Source organism: Hippocampus guttulatus, chromosome 7, assembly GCF_054856545.1.
Source record: "Hippocampus guttulatus isolate MCC_2025c chromosome 7, RoL_Hgut_1.0, whole genome shotgun sequence".
Lineage (NCBI taxonomy): Eukaryota > Metazoa > Chordata > Actinopteri > Syngnathiformes > Syngnathidae > Hippocampus > Hippocampus guttulatus.
In genome coordinates, this window is record NC_141267.1 from 22,716,934 (window position 1) to 22,737,395 (window position 20,462).

A 20,462-nucleotide genomic window follows, 5' to 3' on the forward strand; every position below is an offset into this window, starting at 1 on the left:
TACTTTTTTTCTTTCATCGCACACGTGATGGAGAAGACGACAACAACCGTTTTCTCCTCGATTGTGAAACACTCTACTCTGTTTTCTTTCTTTTTATCATACAAGAGATGATAAAGTATACACAGCATCTGGATCAAGACCGCTCGGCAAAAGAAAAATAGAATGCACACTTCAGGAAATCAGGGTTAACAACGTACCCCTTAACACTTGTTAATATACTTTCTCCCAATTTTTTTCATTGCCCCAAACAAATCAGAAACTGCTAGTGCATCAAACTGATGAAGAACATATGAAAAACATACATGACATAAAAATAAAACACCTATTGCACAAGTGAGACAAATACAGCATTAACTGTGTGAATTGTTCCCGCTCAAAGAGCAGTACATGGCGCGCGGCTGAGGTTTCACAGTAGAGCTCAATGAAACAGACAAGCTAGGCTAGAATGAACAATGAAGCAAATTGGATAATGTCTGACAAGCACAAATAGTGCACGAGAAGCATGCTCGCTGGCGGATAGCTACTGTCCATGTTACCTTGTCGCGACAGATGCTTTTAAAAGTCCATTGGCAACGTTTCAAAGGAAATATGCATTTCGACCATATGAGTAGAGCTAGCCTGCTAGATCACAGCGACCTAATGTTTTAAACAATTTTAAAAGATGCGCCAAAGCATCTTGTTAGCTGACGGTTAGTGACTAACCAAATCGTACTGTAGCGATATGTGGTCATGTTAGCGAAGTAGAAATTAAATAGCCATCTAAAAATGTCAGCAGTCCAGGCGGGGTAACATGAGCAGAGCTAGCCTGCGTGATATCTGTTAGCCTGCTAGCTAGGAGCCAGTTTCAAAGGGTGTGGGGTGGGGGACTAGTCATTTCATCAAAACGCTCAATAAAATTATTGATTTCATGTCTTAGCTGTTAAGACATGCTAAAATGCTAGCTTGTTGACATCACATAAAGCAGAATAAATTTTAAAAAGCTAAGTTAGCAGTTCAGGCGAGAATACGCGTACAAGACAACATGAGCAGAGCAGCCTGTTAGCTAGCTTCCAGCTTCAATGAGAGTCACAACAAAAGCCGCCATTTGTTCTATCAATTCAGTCAAGAAAACAATCGGCTTGTTAGTTTGGAGTGTTAGCAGGTTTAGCTTAGTGACACAACTTCAAATGAAACAGCAAAAAGTGGATGGGTGAACTGTAAACCTAAAAAAAGGCGGGAAGAAACACCCTCATTTGAAATGCAGTGGATGTGGCGCCTACATGGCAACTCAGAGACTTCACATTGGCAGGAACGTTTGTATTGGGAGGAAAATAAGAACGACAAAGCAAAAAGAATAAACCATCTTGCAATTCAAAGTCATCCTTTTTTACAGTCCTGCATCGATATTGATAAAAGACAAATATTAGCCATTTTAGGTGGGTTTCTTGCTCTTATTATAACCACTTGTGCTTCACGCAGGGGTAGAACAGCCAGTGGTGTCAAATTCACACTTCTATTTACAGAGACATTCGGGAGCGACCCCCCCCCCCCCCAAGTGGGTGGTATGTTTGTCTTGTAGTAGCACTCCATCCAACACCACAATCATAGCATCCAACACATATCAGGGTGTTTTTTTAAGTGGTTGAGATTTGCGAGGGAGCGCAATGTAAACCTTCCTATCATCAGGAATAAATAAGTACGCCAGGTCTCATACAGAGAAGATAAATGAAAAAAGTCAGCAGTGTGTGTGTGTGTGTGTAGTCAGTCACGGCCATTCGGTCGCTGCTTCAAGTACATAACAACAAAAAAAAGTTAGTGAGTGGTTAACACATTTCCAGTTTCTACCGGGGTTCTGTTCTGTCCAGCAACATCATCAGTTATACTTCCAAACATCTCCAAATCAAACGCTTAAAACATTTGTGTTAAAAAAACAAAAAACAACAACAAACAATTCCCTCATAAAGTTATCAAAATTATTAAACGTGTGCAATCACAAGCTAATACTGCTACCGCTACTCCCATTTTCTTTTTGTTTTTGTCTGCTAGTGGAAATTGACCCATCCATTTGGAGCCTATCCCTTTTGAAGTTGGACGAGTCACCAGCCAATCACAGGGCACGATATGGACAAACAATCACACGTCAGGGAATTTAGAGTCTTCAATGAAATGGAACAACAACAAGGTAAAAAGCGGGAGTAAATGTCGCGATATGCCAACTGTCCAAACTGTCCTCCATTTTGTTGGCCAGTAGCTTGAAATAAAGGAAGGATGATGGGGCGAAAAACCACGAGGTAACGTTGCTTACCACTAACATACCAAATGTCCGTCTTCCATTTTGTTGTGGCACGTTTGGACAACGGAGGTTTAACCAAAAAAAAACACTGAGTGGAGGTTTTCCAGCCTTTTTGTCCTTCTCATCACAGTGAATTGTTAATAATGACGATGATGATGCAGAGCGTCTAATCCCATTCAGTCATTCTGGAGCATTTATTATTTATGTTTTTTTTTTTTTTTTTAAGCACCAGCGGATGCTAACCGACGCTGCCTGAGGAGACAAGGGCGCCTGGGCTTAACGCAATACTCGGAAGTGGGTTGCGTTTTTTTGTTCATCCTGAAGTTGTCAATGGTGTGTGTGTGTGTGTGTGTGTGTGTGTGTGTTTAGAGAATATTCAAGAGTCATGTCGGTGGGCGACTAGTCACGCGTTGGACATCTCAGCCTTGCTGAGGGCAATGGCGAGCTCCAGGTCTTCCTGCTCCTGCTGCCGAAGACGCTTCAGGCGCTCCCGCTCGGCCCGCTCGCTCTCGCGCTTGGCCCACTCCAGCTGCTGAGCCTCGTTATTAAACTGACACACACACAGAAACGCACACACACGTGTTTAATGCTCGCTTCTGCTAACATGTCCAGGCGTCCGTTTAAAGTCCCCTTCACAATGCTCATTAGGAGGAAGCGTTTTTTTCAACCTCTTTCTCTGCTCGTCTTGTGTAGAGGAGGCTTGGAATCATTTGGCCAATCAAAATTAGTGTTACTTTCACACACTTGACTGCGACGCCCTGCACCGGCGATTGAAATTTCAAATCGTCGGAAAACCAGTGGCGGACTATCAGCCGCGCACGAAAGGGATTTTTCGAACCCCGCGCAAGCCTGAGCGACAGTCCAGTCGCGATCAGTTTAATTCCACAGTGCGCATTCTGAACACAGTAAGTAAAACCAACATCTGTGGGTTAAAGTATATCAAACAGCATGTGTTGGATACAACATCGAAGCCATGAGAAAAAAAAATACTCAAAAAATATCTTGTCGATTGTTTTCATATCTCAATGTGAATAAGTCAAACTCACCTTGACTTTGTCAGGTCCTGTCAAGGTTGAGAGAACACACGTTAGCAATACATCAACTCAGTAGATCAAGTCATATCATTGCTGTCGGGGAGAAACCCCATATATCCAAAGATGCTCAATTTCATCTTTTTTTCTTCTTCTTCCATAAATCAGTCGGGTGTACTGTCGCCACGTGGTCTGTTGTTTTTCCGCACTAATAACCATCTTTTAGTATCGAAAATATCTTGAGAAAAGATCTCTTAGCTCTCTTGGACGTTTGTCAATTTAAGTGTCGTATAACACCACTTCTTCACTGCACTGGCGCTGGGATTCCCCCTGACAGCGACAAAGTTCTGTAGCATCATAGTTTGAGTCTTTATGAATTTCCTGGAGTCACATGACAAAGGACAGCATCCAAAGTGAAGGGAGAGTCTTACTTGGTGCTGAGGACGGCGGGGCAAAAGGATCCTTGCCGCTGAAGGGGTCCCCCAAACCTTTTTTACTCTGGAAGGGGTCGACAATGTCCCGGCCAAACGGCTGGAAGGGGTCGCTTGGCTTGGGGGCTTCCGTCGGGCCGGACACGTTCACTGGCGTCGTCTTACCTGCACGCACCGAGTGGTCACTGTTCAGTTACACTTCCAAGCGCTCTCAACGGTTTCCTGTTTTGGTTTGTGGCCTCATCAGCACTCTGGCGTTTTATCTTGACAACAGATCAGCTGATGATGAACGTTACCAGATGCAAACTTGTTCGACTCACCACTGGGGGGTTTGGGCCTCGGCGGAACTCCTTTTTTGGGGGGCAGGGCCGGCGTGTCGCTCTTCCTGCTGAACGGATCATCGGCAAATACAGCCTGGCCACAAGGAAGTATCTCGTTAGTCGTCGGGGGCCATGAGGGGGCGACGTTGTGATCGTCGCGCGCTACCTTCTGGTAGTCTGGCAGCCAGCTGGCGCGGCCTTCGAACGGATCTCTGGGCGTGGCCATGTGGCTGAAGTCGGCGAAAGCGGCAGAGCTGCTGTTACTGCTGCTGCTGAAGGAGCCGCTGCCAAATGGATCCAAAGAGCCAAACAAATCTGAAAGGGACGAATGGACGGCGGTCAAGAAAACAGCCGTAGACGCTCGGCCAGCCAGACTTCCTACCTGCGCCTTTGCATTTGGGGTTGCCGCTGGAAAACGGGTCATTACTCGTGAAATGACCCATTTGCTGCAGGAGAACAACATTTTTTTGGACCATGAAACTTCTGAAGTGATGGAAAGCGAACAGATGAAACTCAATGACTAAATGCGTCACCTTGGAGGGTAGCGTGGCGCTCTTGCTAAAGGGGTCCGCTGTGGCGAAGGGGTCCAGTTTTGCGGTCTTCTTGAAGAAATCTTCAGACGAGGCCTTGAACGGGTCCGTCTCTTTGAACGGGTCGCCACCAAACGGATCTGCAACGCCAGATCATGAAATCATGACTCACTGGCGCTGATGACTTGATTAATCAGCGGTATAATGGGTCGAAGAAAATGATTGAAACTGTTATTAGAGCAAAGAATGAAGGTGTGAAAGCGAGTACCTGTCGAGGCTGCAGGCAACTTTGCAAAGGGGTCATTTTGGAAGGGGTCTCCTGGAGGAGCAGAAAGGTGGCAAAACAAAACAAAACAAAACAAAAAAAAGCTTGAAGCCAAGAGGGGAACGAAACAAATGCTGCCAACAAGAACCAAAATCAAAAAAGAGCAGGAGCGGAGCACGCCGAGGGAGACGAGCACCTTTGAAAGGGTCCGCCCTGAAGGGGTCCTCCGAGTGGAAGGGGTCGGCGTGGAGCTCCTGAGGCTGACTGTTGAACACAGACTGCTTCACTTTGAACGGATCTTCTTGCTAGGATAAAAACACCAGGACTATATCAATTGAAAAAAAAAAAATACTTGCTCTCACTACTACTTCAGTTAGAATTTGGAGTGGAGGAGAACATTGCACCATCACATTAAGCTGTCAACGAATCCATCCACATTCAAGCATCTCTCGGCTCTCAAGCCCATTTTGACCAGTTGACCCATCAAGCTGCATTCTTTCACGTTCACGTGGTTAAAAAGAGAGGTGCGGCTATTCATGGATTCATTTCTCCCGTTTACAGATCTTGCTGAAATCGAAATAGTAATAGATGAGCGTGCATTTTTGCCACCTGTGGCTGTGAGGCCGTCCCAATGGAGGGGAAGGTTCCGTTCTCCCTGTCGCCGAAGCCCTCGCCCATGTCGGCCAGGTTGGTCATGCTTCCTCCGTGGGTTCCGTTCAGGGTGCTGTTGTACTGCTCGATGCTTTTGGACACTTCCTGCTGGCTGTCCTGGATCTGCGACAGCTTGCTGCGCGCCTACACAACACAGGCAGGTCGTCACCACATCCATCGCGAGAGACTTATTCGTCGTAAAAGTCAAGACGGACGTCTGCGAAACGCGGAGCGCACACCTCGGCGCTTCTTTTGGTCTTTACACAACTCTGCAATTCACACGAGTTTAGCGACGGAGTCCGGGGACGTTTGTCTGATTTGGTCATTTCCAACTTCAGCGATTTGAATATCAGTTATTTCCTGCCGAGATCAAATTGAGATCAAATGTTCATGAAGCCATGAGAAAGACTTGCTTTTTAATCTTTTTTTCATTAGGATATTGGATGTATGCATGGATGGGTTGAATCACACATGGTAGATCAAATCGGTTCCAAAGTTAGAAACAAACATATTCTTACCAGACTGCAGCATGTTTCAATTTTTGGAAAAGGAGCCAAATTTCATGTAATTTTAATTTCAGACTAAATGACAATTTTTTTAAGAATCAAATGTAGAGCACCCTCTGCTGACTATAGAGAGGAAATTATATTTCACCTGGTTGATCTCATCCTGAGTGGCCTTCAGGGACTTGATGATGGTCTCCAGTTGGATCTTGCCGGCGGCCAGACTCTGCTCCAGCTGGTCCTCCTCCTGCTGCAGCCGGCTCAGGTCGGCCTTGGCCCGGCCCAGCTCCTCCTCTTGGTTCTGCAGGTCCGACTCTTGAGAGAGGATCTGACTTTGCAGCGTTGAGATCTGCCAGGACCACAAGATGAGGTGAAGAAATGCAGATTTTCCAGAGTTTCAACATCTAAACCGGGGTCTCTGAAATTTTGGAGGTTCAGGTGGCGCTTTGCTTACTCACCATCTGAGACTCCTCCTGACATTTGATGCGGACCTCGTTCAGCATGTCCTCCAGCTTGTGCTTCTGCTGGTCCATCTCCTCCAGGCGGTCCTGGGCATCCTGCTTCTGCGCCTCCAGCTCCTGCAGACAGGCCGCTTCTCGGTCCAGGTCATTCTGCATCTCCTGAAACCGCAAGACGAGCACGATGGAACCACACCGGGCCAACGGCCAACCGCGTGGCCAACGCGTGTGAAAGGCCGGCTTACCTGCACCTCGGCGCTCTTGTGCCTGATGGCCTCTTCCGCCTCCCTGATGTCCTGCTCCAGAGTGTACTTCTCCCTGGCGCGCACACACAAATGCATATAAAAGGGAAAAAAAAAGAAGGTAAGAAGAACAATGAAACAAACAGCTCTGTGTGGGCACGTCGACATGTTCGCCGTTGAAGACACCGGACTGGATTTCTACGACATTCGAAATAACTCATCGGATCGAGAGATCCATAAAAGGCGAAGTATGACAACAGTGGGCAAGTGAAAGCAAAACCATTGAGGGTCCAGCAACCCAATGCCATGGAAGATCACGGTTCAACATTCACACGCGAGCCATAGTCTTGGTTTTCAAGCGACCGGTATTTCTTTCTTTCTTTCTTTCTTTATGTTTACCATTGGATTTGCAGGGCAAATTTGCTAAGTTGCACCACAACATGCCAGGCAGCACTAAGCTCCACATTGAATACCAGCTCATGTTGACATATTTTTCACGCTTAGAAATAAACACCAAAACACTTCATACTTGCCATCCAGGTTTTTTTTCGTTGCACAGTTTTCAAAGTTCAAGTTCAAATACATTGTACCGAAAAGCAATTAAGAGTTGCACAATTCTTAGCAACATTTGCAAGAGAGCACATTGAGTCATACCTCAAATGAAAGGTCACAAATTATCACTCCAATTAAATTACAAACATAATCATTTACATTGGGTCAAGTTTCATTACGTGTGTGTGTGTGTGTGTGTAAGCGAGAATGCCAGTCCAGGTCCAGAGGGTGACTTGTGCGATTTACCTGAGCGTATTCCACTGGGTAAAGGCAAGAGTGCTGACGCAGCATTATGGAGAGAATAAGTCATGAGCAAACAAAATACACACACATTGAAGTCGTGTGTGCGTGTTGCGGTGGGTTGGTGGGTCGGTGACAAACGCACGAGAGGACGCACCATGATGATGAGTTAGGGAAAGGAGGGTCGGGCGTAGTGGCTTTTTCTTCTTCTTCTTTGACTCTTTTTAATGATCATTATGGCCCCAAGGTTGCAAAAAAAAGAAGGTGTTTGTGAAAATTAGGCCCTGGGAGCCATTTTTCACTGACCAACATCAAATTGGATTGGCATATCTCGCATGTTTCATCCAACCTGGATTTGGCTAAGTATTCTCTGCGGCTAATCATTGCTGTTCTTTCACTGCAATGTCACACACTTCGGTTCAAACTTTTTTTTTTTGGTTGCATGGTGGAGAATGATCATTCTTAGAGAGGGAGGTTTAGGTCAGAGTTTAGGTGGGGCGTCCGATGTGTTCATGGCAAGTGAATGAATGCTTCAAAAACAGCACGGCACATTCATCACACGTGAAAGGATTCCGATGGAATCGTGTCACCTTCCCTTACCTCTGCAGCTGGGCGATCTCCTGGCTGATGTCGTCCAGCTCCTTGATCCCCGTAAATTCGCCCGAACCCACCGAGCTGGAGCTGTCCTGCACATGGGGGCGGTGGGAAGGGTAGTTGGGGGTGTAAAACACATAGCGAGAAAGGGTCAGTGAAGCGTGAGCAAACGCGGTCGACGGGGCCGAAGCCGGGGGAGGCGACGTGGAGGGAAAGGTCCAGAAAGTCGACGAGCACGGAGGGTCAAACGAGTGGGCGGGCGAGGGGCTGAAGGGGGAGGGGCTGACCATCCATGCCGGAGCAATTGCGTGACACCCTCCATTCCCCTAAAAAAAACAAGTTCTGTATCCATGGGCCATCGGGCTTTCTCCTCTGTGTGGAAGCCCCCCCCCCCCTCGACCGCCTGAGAGTCCCGCAGATCACTGACGCGTTAAAACGAGATCTGATGGCTTTTCTTCTTGCCTTTTCCCTTGGCCTCCTTGACCTTTTTGAAACATATTTGACACTGTCGCACTTTGAGATTGGTGAAATATACTGTAAAGTGCATGTGGATCCCTTTGAGTCATATCGAGAATATTTCTATTACGCAAGCAACATCACATGATATGACGATATGTTCTGTGTGCCTGCCCAACATGGCACAACCTTTTTGCATTAGAGCGCGACATGACCCAGACATTTCCCGAAGGTGAGAACGTCATTTGAGTTAAACGGGGGAGGGGGGGGGGGGGGGGGAATAGAAATGTTGAGCAAATGCTTCCCGTGTGTTTGGGGGACTTGAAAGCATTGGCGAATGGAGGCCCTGAAGGGCCAATTAAATGACCTACCCACAGCTTGAACATTATGGCCTGAGGAGGAGGAAGAGGAGTGGAGAGCAAAGAAGTTAGTTGCAGACGAGTCAGCCTGGACACCGCATCATGGAGGAACCCCCCAGACCCCCCCCCCCACCACCCGAAATGTTGGCTCATGTCTTCACGCGCTAACAACACATGAAATAAGTACATGAAGAAATTGCGCTTACCCTCCTCATCTCCGACAGCGCCGCCATCTCGGATCCCACTGGCGTCATGTACCCCGACATGCTCTGTTGGCAAATCCAAACAACTTGTATTAGTGGTGGTGTTTTATTTTTACCACATAGCATTGCACTGCAGCTCAGTTGATCCCAAGCATTGACACCCGCTCGTGTTTTCTCCGGGGAAAGGTGAAGGATGACATTCTTCAACCTGAATTGACATGTGCACTTTTTATGGATTGATTTCTTTTATAAATGGCGTTGTGAGCCATGCCAAATGGTATCGTGAACCACAGATCAAAACCTTTAGACTCTGGTGACTTCCGGCAATAGTTTTTCTTTGGCTAAGACTGCAGGAAACTGTGAACATCAATTTGCATGTGAGAAGACATCACACTAAATGTATTTCTGTTACTCAGCAATTTTCATGAAAGAAATACAATTTGAATGTCCCCACACTGGTCCTGATAAAAAACGTTTTCGCTTTATTGCTTGTTTAGCAAGTTCCCAAAACAAGATGACTCTCCTCTCTACTTTTCTGTCATTGGACACCCCTGGCATACGGTGTCGTCATGACCTACCGGGACTGGAGTTCCCCTCTCCGAAGGCGGGATCATATCCGCCGTAAGCGCCTGAGGGGGGTCCACACCCTTGCTCACTTTCTGCTGGATGAGATGCATGGCGAGGGCAAACTGCTCCCTGGTCAACTTGCCCATTTGTCTGGTGTCGGCCAGAGCCCTGCGGGGTCAGGAACGGAGAGACTAGTTGAAGTGAAGAGGAACCGAACGACCCAGAGCCGACTGAGCCGACCAAACCCGTAGGACGCCCCGACAAAGTCTGGACTGCACGATGATGTCAAGAACTAACATGCCAACGACTGGAAAATGGCCAAAGGGAGGAGGACGCTAACAGGTGTTAGCTAGCTGAGGTAACCTACCATACATGGGCGAGGACGCCTTGAGAGAGTCCAGATTGCATGAAGATGTCCTTCACTTCCAGCCCACTGACAAAACCGTCCAGGTCGGTGTCCGTCTTTAGGAAGATGTCGTCGTAGCGACCGCGGTCCGACGCCGGGACTGCCCAGTTGAGGGAGTGCTGGAGAGTTGATGCCACCGTGAGACTTGAAGACCGATCCGATTCGACGTTGGATCTCGTACCTGTCCAGACTTGAGGGTATGTTTGGGGGACAGACTTCCCGTACTGTTGAGGGAGTTCATGCTGCCGTGGGACGGCGTGGAGCGCAGGGAGTCTTTGGGAGGCGGTGGGCTAGCCGGTAGCGGGGGGGCCCCGCCCACCACCGAGCACAAGCTTTTTTTCCTCTTGGATGGCGGGATGAGGGCGGTGGGCAGGTGGGCTGGAACGGGTTCCTTCTCCAGCGCACGGTACACCAGGTGCATGGCCTGCCACGGAACGAGACAAAAACAACGGATTCTTTCATCTGGGAAGTTCTGATGTCACTGCACAATGTTTGAAAGAGGCAATAGGCACAACTATTTCTTCGCAATTTAGCGTCATCCATATGTCTAGTACACGTAAAGACAAGGAATTAAATCAAAATACTAAAATCTAAATGAGGACAAGTCTGACCTTGAAGGATGGCGTTACCTCGTGACGTGGAATGACAAAGTGAAATCCAATGGGGGGTGGGGGGGGGGGGGGAGTCAGCAAAATTTGCTGAGTTTGGGATAGCTGTGAAAATGGCTCACCACGGCAAACTCGTCTCGGTCCAGATGGCCGTCTTTATCGATGTCACTCAGGTCCCAAACCTGCCGGCAGCGTAAAGGAGCACAAGGAGGGTGATGCGCTTGGATCGACGCTGATATTTCCAACGGGTAATGGGAGGATGACAAAAAGGCCTTAAACAACCATGTGGGGCGAGGGCAAACCTTGCCGAGGATGTCCAGAGGCAGCTTCGAATTGATGAGGACGGGTCGGACCTTCTCTCCTGACAGCAGGCCGTTGAGCGGTGAGAGGCTTTCAAAAATGCCGTCAAATTTGTTCTTTTCCTCCGGCTGAAACAAATATTTGCCTTTGGTTTTTTGATGTAGAATTTTAAGAAATCATACTACTTGGTTGTGTACTTCCATACCCTGACAGCCCAGTGGGCTTCAGTGGAGGTGCTCAGAGAAGGACTGCTGTTGTCCTTCTGCAAACAATTTTTTAAAAGTCAAAATGAAATAAAAAAAATCAACTATAATGAAAAAATCTATAATATTATGACCCAGATTTGTACAAACCATTGTGTGTTATTTATTCAACATTTGAATAATATTTTTAATTGGCCTAATATTTAGACCAATTCATTGTAAAATATTGCCAAGTGTGTGCAAGGTAATATTTCTCGACTACGTTTTGCAGATTACTAGCTTTTTAAAAAAAGTTTCACATAATGACATTGTATTATTTTGGGCATTATTATTAATAATGAAATGTATTATATTTGTTTTATTCAATTTTATATTTTTATCATTATACAATAGATTATTTTTGTGTTATTTATCACAATGTAAAACAAAACATTTTTTAAAATGCACTTTCTGCTATTTTTAATTTGATCTGTGCGCAGTTGTCCTGAGTAAAATGTATGATGATGACTGACAGATGGGGGTTTTTTCCCCCAAAAATGAGGACTCGAGGTGGAGGCCACTCACAAATTTGGGCGGCGGCACACCGAGGTTGAGGCTGGACACACTGACGTCATGGCCGCTCTGTGCGCACGCCACCAAACGCAGCGCCACGTAAAAACCCTTTTGGCAGTAGAGAGGATGGAGAAGATGTTGACTGTGATGAAGTCATCGCTTCACGTTCTACTTCAGGAGTAGTTTCCTACCTGCTTGTCCAGGTAGCCTTTACCCTCCGGATCAGCCAGATCCCAAATCTGGAAGAAAAATTTAAAAAACTGCAGCCGCCGTCTTGTCTTTTAATAAACATTATAACACTCATTCACAAAATTGTTTTATCAGCATCGGGTACACTAATTGGATAAATTAGCTATCTTGTGGGCTGCTAAATGATCCCCCCCCCAAAAAGCTTTCCAATTTAGTATCACACCTCATACAATGACGCCTCTGTCCAATTGGTGAAATTCCTGAGTAGAAGTTCATCGAAGTGCGAGCCTTGGAATTGGACCCCAAATGGCTGCACCAAACTAAAATGGCCGACTTTGTGTTCAATTTTGAGCAAGTGACCTTGACTTTTTCTGACATTATAAACATTCCTGCCCAACTTGAATTGGGTGTAGGTTACTTTTTGGTAACTTCTACGATTTTTTTTTTTTTGCCATTGAAAATGGGCAAAAGGGACTAACATCACCGATGCAGGTTGCATGCTTGGGCACAAAAAACACACACTTGACAGAAACAGTAAAACAGCTCAACAACTAGATGGCAGTTAACAACACACTGCTACCTTTCCCAGCGTGACATCTGGAAGTCCAGACTTTTTCAAGAACAGGGCAGCTTCTGTTGGTCCCACTTTTCCCGTGTTTCCCGGATCCACCTAGGGTACGTACACACACACACACACACACACACACACACCGTCACAGCTTGCTAGGACAGCATGCGAAGATAGTGCCCAGTTAACATTTTACCTGTCTGTAAAAGTTCTCAAACACGGGGCTCCCGCTCGTCAACTGTGACAGACAGACACAACGATTACTTTCATTGTGGACTTTGATTCCTTTGATTGACCAGCGTTTGTGTAGGGCGTTCATCACCGGAGTATGCCATTAAATACAATCAAGTCAAGTAGAAGGTAGTTGCAGAAATGCGTGTCTGGCATTAGGGACACCTGGGCCAGGATGGGAAATATTTCATTCTCAAGCTCGATATACTGTATGTAGTTTTGTTTTTAATCAGAATATCATCTTCGCTTGGATTTTCAATTGTATTAATTTGTTTTGGAGAAATAAATTATTTAAAACCGTCAATAAATCCCAAATATTGTGCAGATCGCTTTTCTATTTACACAAGTTGAAGTAGACGTGAGTAGGAATGTGCGTGGATTTTGGTAACAACACTGATTACAGGACGTGACAAGCCAAGCCAGGAAACAGGACGTATTACAATGCTTGCCTCCCTGCTATGACCTAGACAGGCTGAGATGCAGGGGGGGGGGGGGGGGGGCACACAAAAAGGGGGCGTGACAATCTCTGGCTTTATTCATCACAAAAAAGTTTCAATCACTGCAGAATGTTTTAAGGGGGGTGGGTGATAACTGATATCATTATTACATACGTATGTAAGTGAAAGTGTTCAGCCCATCCAAGTGTCCCTTATATCGAATTGGTGTAAAGCAGCAGCTGTTACAATCTCCAACATAAAAAAAGCGCCAGGAAGGATTTTGAGGTTGGCATGTAGTTTTCCAATCAGCGGCTTGTGTTTCTTTTACTTCCCACCTTCCTGACATGGCACTGACCAGACTTTTTGGCCAGTCACCGTTGCCACACAAGGATCGTGGGAATGTCACTTTGCGTGTGTTGGCTGTCTATTTATTTCCCCAATAAAAGCGTGGGTGTTGAAACACCAACATTCATTCCTGGCAGATGCAACATAATGTGCAAGTATAATTAATAGGGGGAATGGGTGGATGTTTAAGCTTTTATTAAGACAAAGTGTGGGTGTGGTAATACGATACGACATGACATGAAATCCAAGAGAAGTTCAACACGACGTGAACGACATCACAATTGAATTGCTGCTAGCTTCACGCTAACAAGACCAAGAAAATAGAAGACACTTGTGAAACGTCTGCGATGGATGATGAGACGACCTGCAAGCAGGGTGCGCTTCTGTCTTTTCTTTCGCCCGCAAAAGTGGCGGCGGCCTGGTTTACTTCGGCATCAATTTGTCACCGCTTGCAGATTAGCCCGCTTTGCCCCGACGATGCTAACCAGCTAGCGGCGGTGAAGGCGACAACAGGCCAGCACGAAGGAGTCCACCCCAAAGACGCGGCTCGTCGGGGGTACACAGTGACATTCCACCCGCGGAGAGTACCAGTGGTGTTCCGTTCAAAGGGCGGGGGTAAGTGGCGCTTAGCCGGTTGTGGCCGTCGGCGGCAGCTAACGAGCCCGCTACGTAACGGGACCGCCGCCACTGCCGACGCACTGGGCCTGGCTCGACCGGCCGAGAGAGCAGATTTCCCTCTAAATGGGCCACGTTACGAGAGGCGACAATGGCACGGAGTGGTGGTGGAGCACAAAGCGAACGTGTGGGGTCGCATTGGCTTGAAAAGGTATCGTGGACAAGGCTTGCATCCTTTACCTGGCTGAGAGATGTGAGCGCTGCCATCTTCCCTGTTGCTGCGGGAACGCACCCTCCCGACGCAGCCGGGAAACTGCGCCCCCCAGCGGACAGCGTTTGCCTCGCTACTCGGGAGCCCCAAAAGTCGCGTTTGCGCCTTTCTTCTTCTACTTTTGTATTTCACAGACTATGGCGCGACGCTGCCCTCATTAGAACGTTTTTTTACACTGCATGTTTATTGTCCCTTGGGAACGCTCGTGGATTACAGGCACACAGTGTGTCGGATTTTTTATGTTAAACAATTTACCGCCCCCCAGGTCAGATAAATTACATCTTTTTGCTCACAAGATTAAGATCTATTGAATCAAGAACAATCAACTTCATCTCAACATAAACGGGAGGAGAGGGAGGGAATGGGAGGGAACAATTTTGTGGGGAGGGGAAACAACTTCATTAGAAATTCCATTTTCTCTTGAAAGAAATGTTATTCTGTATTTTCCCAAAACAGCGAAAAGAAAATGTTTTTTTAATGGAAGCAATTTTATAATATATAAATATTTGGACATTTTTATATTTGACTTCTGTCCTCATAAGATGGCTGAATTAAAATATTACTCTCCAAACGTGGCTTTACATTGGGTTGTGTTTATTTTTTTTGACAAAATCCGACTCTGGAAAATTGTTCAGACTTCATACTTGTCGAATTACAATTTACAGTATTTCCTCTGAATAATGTTTGAAGGGAAAATAAAACATGTTATGATGCTAAAATAAAGCAAAACTTCAATTCCGCTTCATCCAAACCTGGCAACTAACCACGTCCAACCGGCGTGATTGTGGATGACAAGAGCTCAGAAAAGAAACCATGAAAGGTGACGTTTATTCAACATTTGCATCAATCAATCAATCAATCGTGACGCTGCTTCCGCACACACAAAAACTAACCAAAGCCCGTTGGAGTGCCAGGGCGACAGCACTTTTCATCGTCGATGGTCCGAACATGCGAGGTTGGGGAACCAAAGCAAAAATTACTCATCATCCCAGGCTTGCTGCAGCAGGAAGTTGGCGGCCAAGTTTTCATTTTTTTCGCAAGCGAAATACGCTTGGATGACCAAAGCTTCGGGGAAGCCCAGCGCTTTTAACTGAAACAAAAACAGACGCACCATGACTTGCATATCTACGCAGTCATACCTAAAAATAGGTATGCTCACAAGTATTGGAACAGAAATGGAAACTGGCCAGTACAAAAAAACAAAAAAATCTAATGTCGCCTTTGGTGACCAAATTGTGGCGCGAGGTGTTGGCGCCAGATTCGCACTGTTTTCAATGTTGTGACATGTCATCAGTGCATGCAAGACTCAGTTTCCTCTGTGTCACGTGACCTTTTCCGTTGAGCACAAACATTGCATTTTTGTGGCCAAATATGGGGTGTATATTTTTGTGTTTTTGCAGGACATGGGAATCTTTGTCTGTTTGAGATTGAGGCCCTGGTTGGCCATGTGATTTGACCTTTACCCTGTCCCAATACTTTTGTCCATTGCCCATCCAGAAAGGAAAAGCTATACTGACCCTCTCGATGGCCTCCTTCTCCTGCGGCGTGACCTGAATGTAGTTGGAACGGGACGGCGCCCGCGGCTCACCCCCACCGCCGCCGCCGTCACCTCCTCCTCCGCCGCCGCCACCTTGAGGCTCGTTGAGCATCTGGACAAATCGCTCTTGGTGCTGCGTGATTTGCTGCGTGACAACAAACCACAAGGCATCAGAATAGGCGAGTGCTTTGGTGGAGGGAGGGAGGGAGGGGTGGTTGCGCGTCGGAGGTCCCCCACCTGCAGAAGTTGCGGGTTATCTCGGCCCAGCTGCTGCAGCAGGGCGGGCAGAAGTGCCGGGTTCTGCTGGATGATCTGACGCATCTGCTGGAACTGAGGCTGGTTCCTCAAGAACTCCAGAGGGTTCTGAGCGGGCGGAGCGCCGCCACCCGGCGACGGACCTGGCGGCAGAAGAAAGATACAACATCCTTCTGGGAGTGGGGACGGAAGAAATTCAAGGGAGAAGTCAGGGCGCCACTGTCATGTTTTTGTGGTCGATTGTAGGCCTTTCCTGAGTGTTTTCTCGGCTACAATGGCCTTTGATTGAGTACACATGCCGCCTTGATGACAGAATATCGCAATTACATGTGCCACGGGCCCGTGTGAGCCATCAACATACAAAATGGACCACGTGTTGTTTTTGCACTTACGGTTGGCCTCTGCTGGCGGCGTGGTGGTCGTGGTGGTGGTGGTCGTCGTCGTCGTCTGCGTAGAGGGGGCCAGGGTGGCGGGGGGGTCCGTTGGAGAGTCCCCAAGAGCTGGCATGTCACCGGCCTCGGTGGTGGGGAGGCCCTGCGCCACAAAAAAAAGGGCAGTTATCATTTCATTCATTGGTCTTTTCATTACAAACAATCGGCTAAGTGATTTGTTATGAATTCTAAAATCGTCCAACAAATGGCAGTTTTGCATGTCTTTACTGAAATAATCAGGCACAGGTATACATAAAAACACAACTTACGAATTATAGAAGAAATGAGAATAACAGTAATAAGATATCCTTTATTTGTCCCACACTGGGGAAATTTACAGTCTACAGCAGCAAAATTGGTGGGTAGAAGAAGAAAAACTAAGAGTTTGCATGCACAAAAATAAATGTTTCAGAGATATTGTAATAAGCACATATATTTTAATATACAGGTATCCCCCCCCCAAAAAAGAAGTTACAAGTAAGTAATTTACCATACGTTTTACATGTTTTTCCTTTTAATTGGTTAATTCCATAATTTTAACTCCATACCTTTTTTTTTGAATGACAACTATATTTCAGAAATTATTTAAAGCATATTTTACAAATGCACTTTTCTTTTTAGTTGGTTAAGTAATCGTAATTAAATCAATAATTATCATTAAATCAACAATGCATACCTGTAAATAAATGTGGAAATGAAAATTAATATTTTAGTCATTAAACAGTGTATTTTTAAAAGCTAAAGATCAATCAAATAGAGGCAATGTGTATATACATATATAAAAACAAACAATTGTTTGAACTTCTTTCAAAATGTTTGTCGAATGTCAAAACGGATGCCTTTGTGTTCGACGTGCTCACAGTGAGTAAATACTCGACGGCGCGGTCTGGGTTGTTGTAGCTGGCCCGCAACGCCGACACCACCGCCTGCCGCTCGTAGCCCATTGACATGATTTCCGACACCAGGTTCTCATAGGCCTGGCCCGTCACTGCCAGGGAGGAAGAGATGTCGCTCATTTTGTTTTTTTCCTCCATCAAATCATGGATCGGTCGCTATTTTACCAAGAATGGACGCCGCCTCCTCCAGCAGGCCCAGCTCGTCCGCCACGCTGACAAACACAAACCAACATATTTGTGGTGCATTATGTCTGGAAAATTGGAGTGCAATTTATTCAACCACCAAACTTACCTGGAATCTGATGAATGGACGGACGCTCGACTTGCCGCTTCCTCCGCCGGCGTGTCACCGGGCTTCTGCACATCCGTCGTGACCGTCGAGGGGGTTACGGCTTCGGGGGGGTCTTGGGTGGCAGCCGACGGTGGAGACGCATCTTCAGGAGAGGTGGTGGGGGTGTTCTCCGGGGCGGGAGGCGGCGGCACTTCCGCCGACGTGGCGGCGGCGGCTTCTGGCCTGGGGACGCACACGGATGAGGAGGGCGAGGATGAAGAAGAGGATGCCGGTTCTGACGTCGAAGAGGAATCGGGGGGCGGCGCAGATTCAGGGGTCGACTTTGGGGGGGTTTGAGCGGAGGGCGCCGCTTTGGGCTGCAAATAAAGAAAACAAAAATTCAATGTTTGGATATATACAATATGACAACATTATAATTGTCACATTTCCTTTTTTTTTTTTTTTTAAACATGTTCTGATTAATATTGTGCTTGTGGAATGAGAATTGCATTCATTTAGGAATGTTCATCAATATTAGGCAATATTGTCCTCTGCTGTCCACTAAAAGTTGAATGCTTGTCACATTAATTGAGGTAAACAGCACAAATGACAAAATGCGCTTAGGCAATTTAGCACTGGCTAATGCTGACATTACACCCCCCCCCCCCCCCCCACTTCACTGAACTGCAATTCCAAGGGCCCCGTTCACCTCCAAAAATCTCCCAACCGATTTGCACTCATCTCCAGAATGGTCATTCGGACATCTTCCAATCGGCAGAAAATGCTTATCTCTGCATCGCTTCATCAGCAAATTATGATATTACAACCGATTTAGGACAAAATATGCCGTAAATAACAACCGGTCCAGTCGAGCAGACCTGTGTATATTTTGTATGATTTGTTCACCTTACTTAAAAAAAAAAAAAAAAAAACAACAACAACAAAAAAGCACATTAGAGTTGACCACTTAGAGGAAATAAAATTGGAATGAATGCATTAAATATGAGCGGACAGATTAAGAATGAGGGCCATAATTTGCCGTTTCTTTTGCCCCCCCAACATAAAAATATTCATTCAACATTACCAAAACTTTGCAAAGTTAAAACTGACCTTGGCGACCATGAGAACCACAAAGTTTTTCTCGCTGATGTTGTATTCTTTCAGCGCCATGTCGTCGTTCAAAATTTTGCCTGGCAAGAAGGAAAGTTGACATGAGCAGCGCAACACTTTTTCTAACAATACATTTCTCATTTTGACTAGCGGTATCCGTTCGTAACCTGCGTAGATGAGTTTTTGCCCTGCAGCGGGAAACACATCTTTTCCTCGCTCCTCTGCGATTCTCTCCTTCAACACTTTAACCTGACAAGCACAAGACAATGTTTCGGTCACAAATGACAACAATTCAACACAAGTCTTCATATAAATTGTTCCATGGTCTTTTATTCCATCTCCGATGGTAAACGAAACATACAATGCATTTTCCCACAATTTAAAATTGTTCACAGTCTTCCCACTTGTTGTCAGGAATTGTTTTTTTAAGTTAATTTCTGGAGTTCTTTTTGATGTGTATGTACAGAGTTGAGTATAGAGTTTGCTGTACATTGATTGTTTTTAAAAGCCTTTTGGGGCAAAATAATTCCTGCCGTCTTACTTCTACAATAAACAGGAGTGGAACGATCACGTTAGTTCCGTTAAAGGAGGTCAGATATGTTTGTTAATTGAAACGTGAACGGCTCTCGACGCAGAGACAATGAGGAATCTTGCACAGTCATTCACTGACACCAAGACGATTTCACAGCAAATCTATATTTCCCTTACGCGCTCTTCAAAATAAAGCAATGCGCCACTCGTGCTATCGTTTTGAAATAGTCAAAACACGTTACAAATGTTAATAAAGGTGAATATTATTCACCCATACATATATTTGAAATTAACGGCATGATCCAATACCACAGTGCTTTTTCGAACTCTATTGATTTTCACTTTGAAGGGAAAAGACGCATGTACCGCTGTGACTTGGGCTAGCTTCATTGGAGGCTACATCTCCGCGCGCAGGTGACTTGAGGTCCCGTAAACACGTCAACTTGTGTCCCCTCCCCTCTCAAACGATTCATCATTTGAACAAAAAAATAAAAATCTCAAGAGCGTTTCAGACTCGACAAAGTCAACCCGAACAGCCGCGCGGCAAGACTCGGCTAGGCTATGATGAACGTATGCTACAAGCTAGCCCGCCAGTGCGGTGGTGTCTCGGTTCGCTCTCGGCCGCCGCCACCGTGTTTACCTCGAGTAACTTTTGACTCACCGTCTCCTCGGCGTCGATGTGAATTTTAAACGTTTGCTGCTGGAGCGTCCTCAACGTCACCGTCAGCATTCTGCCAGCCGCTAGAACTCAAAATACACACGAAAAAAAACCCCAAACTCCTTTCGCACTTAACATTCGCTCCGCGTTCGCCACTCGGACTACTGAAGAGTCCTCGTCGAAGTGCACTCGCCTGTGCACTCAGTGAGTGACTCAGCTGTCTGACTCAATGGAAGCAGACTGGGGGCACAAGGGCGCCCTCTAGGAGGCCAGGGAGAGAATGACAGAACGTGTTGCCTTCTCCAATACTAGGAAACAAGACGACCAAACGAGAGCTGATGATAAATCGACAGCACTGCCCCTAGCGCTCCGGA

At 46.3% G+C, this 20,462-nt stretch overlaps 2 protein-coding genes across 6 annotated transcripts; both read right to left on the reverse strand.

The window, feature by feature from the left end:
- Positions 1–14,464, reverse strand: eps15l1a (epidermal growth factor receptor pathway substrate 15-like 1a). Of its 5 annotated transcripts, XM_086115107.1 has the most exons (28): positions 14,369–14,464; positions 12,697–12,738; positions 12,513–12,602; positions 11,935–11,982; positions 11,756–11,851; positions 11,194–11,250; positions 10,991–11,116; positions 10,811–10,870; positions 10,262–10,504; positions 10,042–10,199; positions 9,686–9,842; positions 9,111–9,173; positions 8,917–8,937; positions 8,096–8,181; positions 7,502–7,534; positions 6,707–6,779; positions 6,462–6,623; positions 6,155–6,352; positions 5,459–5,644; positions 5,046–5,154; positions 4,853–4,903; positions 4,588–4,724; positions 4,437–4,500; positions 4,221–4,369; positions 4,055–4,148; positions 3,735–3,899; positions 3,319–3,335; positions 1–2,822 (listed from the first exon to the last, which is right to left on the reverse strand). In XM_086115107.1, the coding sequence occupies exons 1-28, from the start codon at positions 14,393–14,395 to the stop codon at positions 2,676–2,678; spliced, it is 2,859 nt and encodes a 952-aa protein (XP_085971233.1). In that variant the 5' UTR covers positions 14,396–14,464; the 3' UTR covers positions 1–2,675. The 5 variants fall into 5 exon arrangements, with proteins under 5 accessions (XP_085971233.1, XP_085971236.1, XP_085971234.1 ...); XM_086115110.1 differs by lacking the exon at positions 4,853–4,903; XM_086115108.1 differs by lacking the exon at positions 8,917–8,937 and having other exon boundaries at positions 14,369–14,463.
- A 744-nt stretch (positions 14,465–15,208) lies between these two features.
- Positions 15,209–20,328, reverse strand: LOC147203136 (lysine-specific demethylase RAD23B-like). The gene is made up of 10 exons (XM_086115123.1): positions 20,092–20,328; positions 19,067–19,148; positions 18,900–18,979; positions 17,811–18,166; positions 17,684–17,730; positions 17,483–17,610; positions 16,584–16,725; positions 16,174–16,334; positions 15,917–16,081; positions 15,209–15,489 (listed from the first exon to the last, which is right to left on the reverse strand). Exons 1-10 carry the CDS (start codon positions 20,158–20,160, stop codon positions 15,376–15,378), a joined length of 1,344 nt encoding a protein of 447 aa, XP_085971249.1. The 5' UTR covers positions 20,161–20,328; the 3' UTR covers positions 15,209–15,375.
- Positions 20,329–20,462: the final 134 nt, after the last annotated feature.

Bases quoted from the DNA above. Each gene is read 5' to 3' on its own strand.
- eps15l1a (XM_086115107.1), bottom strand. From the start codon at position 14,395: ATGGCAGCGCTCACATCTCTCAGCCAG. The intron at 5,645-6,154 runs GTGAAATATAAT...TGTGTTGTGTAG, and splicing joins CTCAGGATGAGATCAACCAG to GCGCGCAGCAAGCTGTCGCA. The intron at 3,900-4,054 runs GTGAGTCGAACA...CGGTGCGTGCAG, and splicing joins GAGGCCCAAACCCCCCAGTG to GTAAGACGACGCCAGTGAAC.
- LOC147203136 (XM_086115123.1), bottom strand. From the start codon at position 20,160: ATGCTGACGGTGACGTTGAGGACGCTCCAGCAGCAAACGTTTAAAATT. The intron at 17,731-17,810 runs GTAAGTTTGGTG...TGTGTTTGTCAG, and splicing joins GTCCATTCATCAGATTCCAG to CGTGGCGGACGAGCTGGGCC. The intron at 17,611-17,683 runs GTAAAATAGCGA...CCTCCCTGGCAG, and splicing joins GGAGGCGGCGTCCATTCTTG to TGACGGGCCAGGCCTATGAG.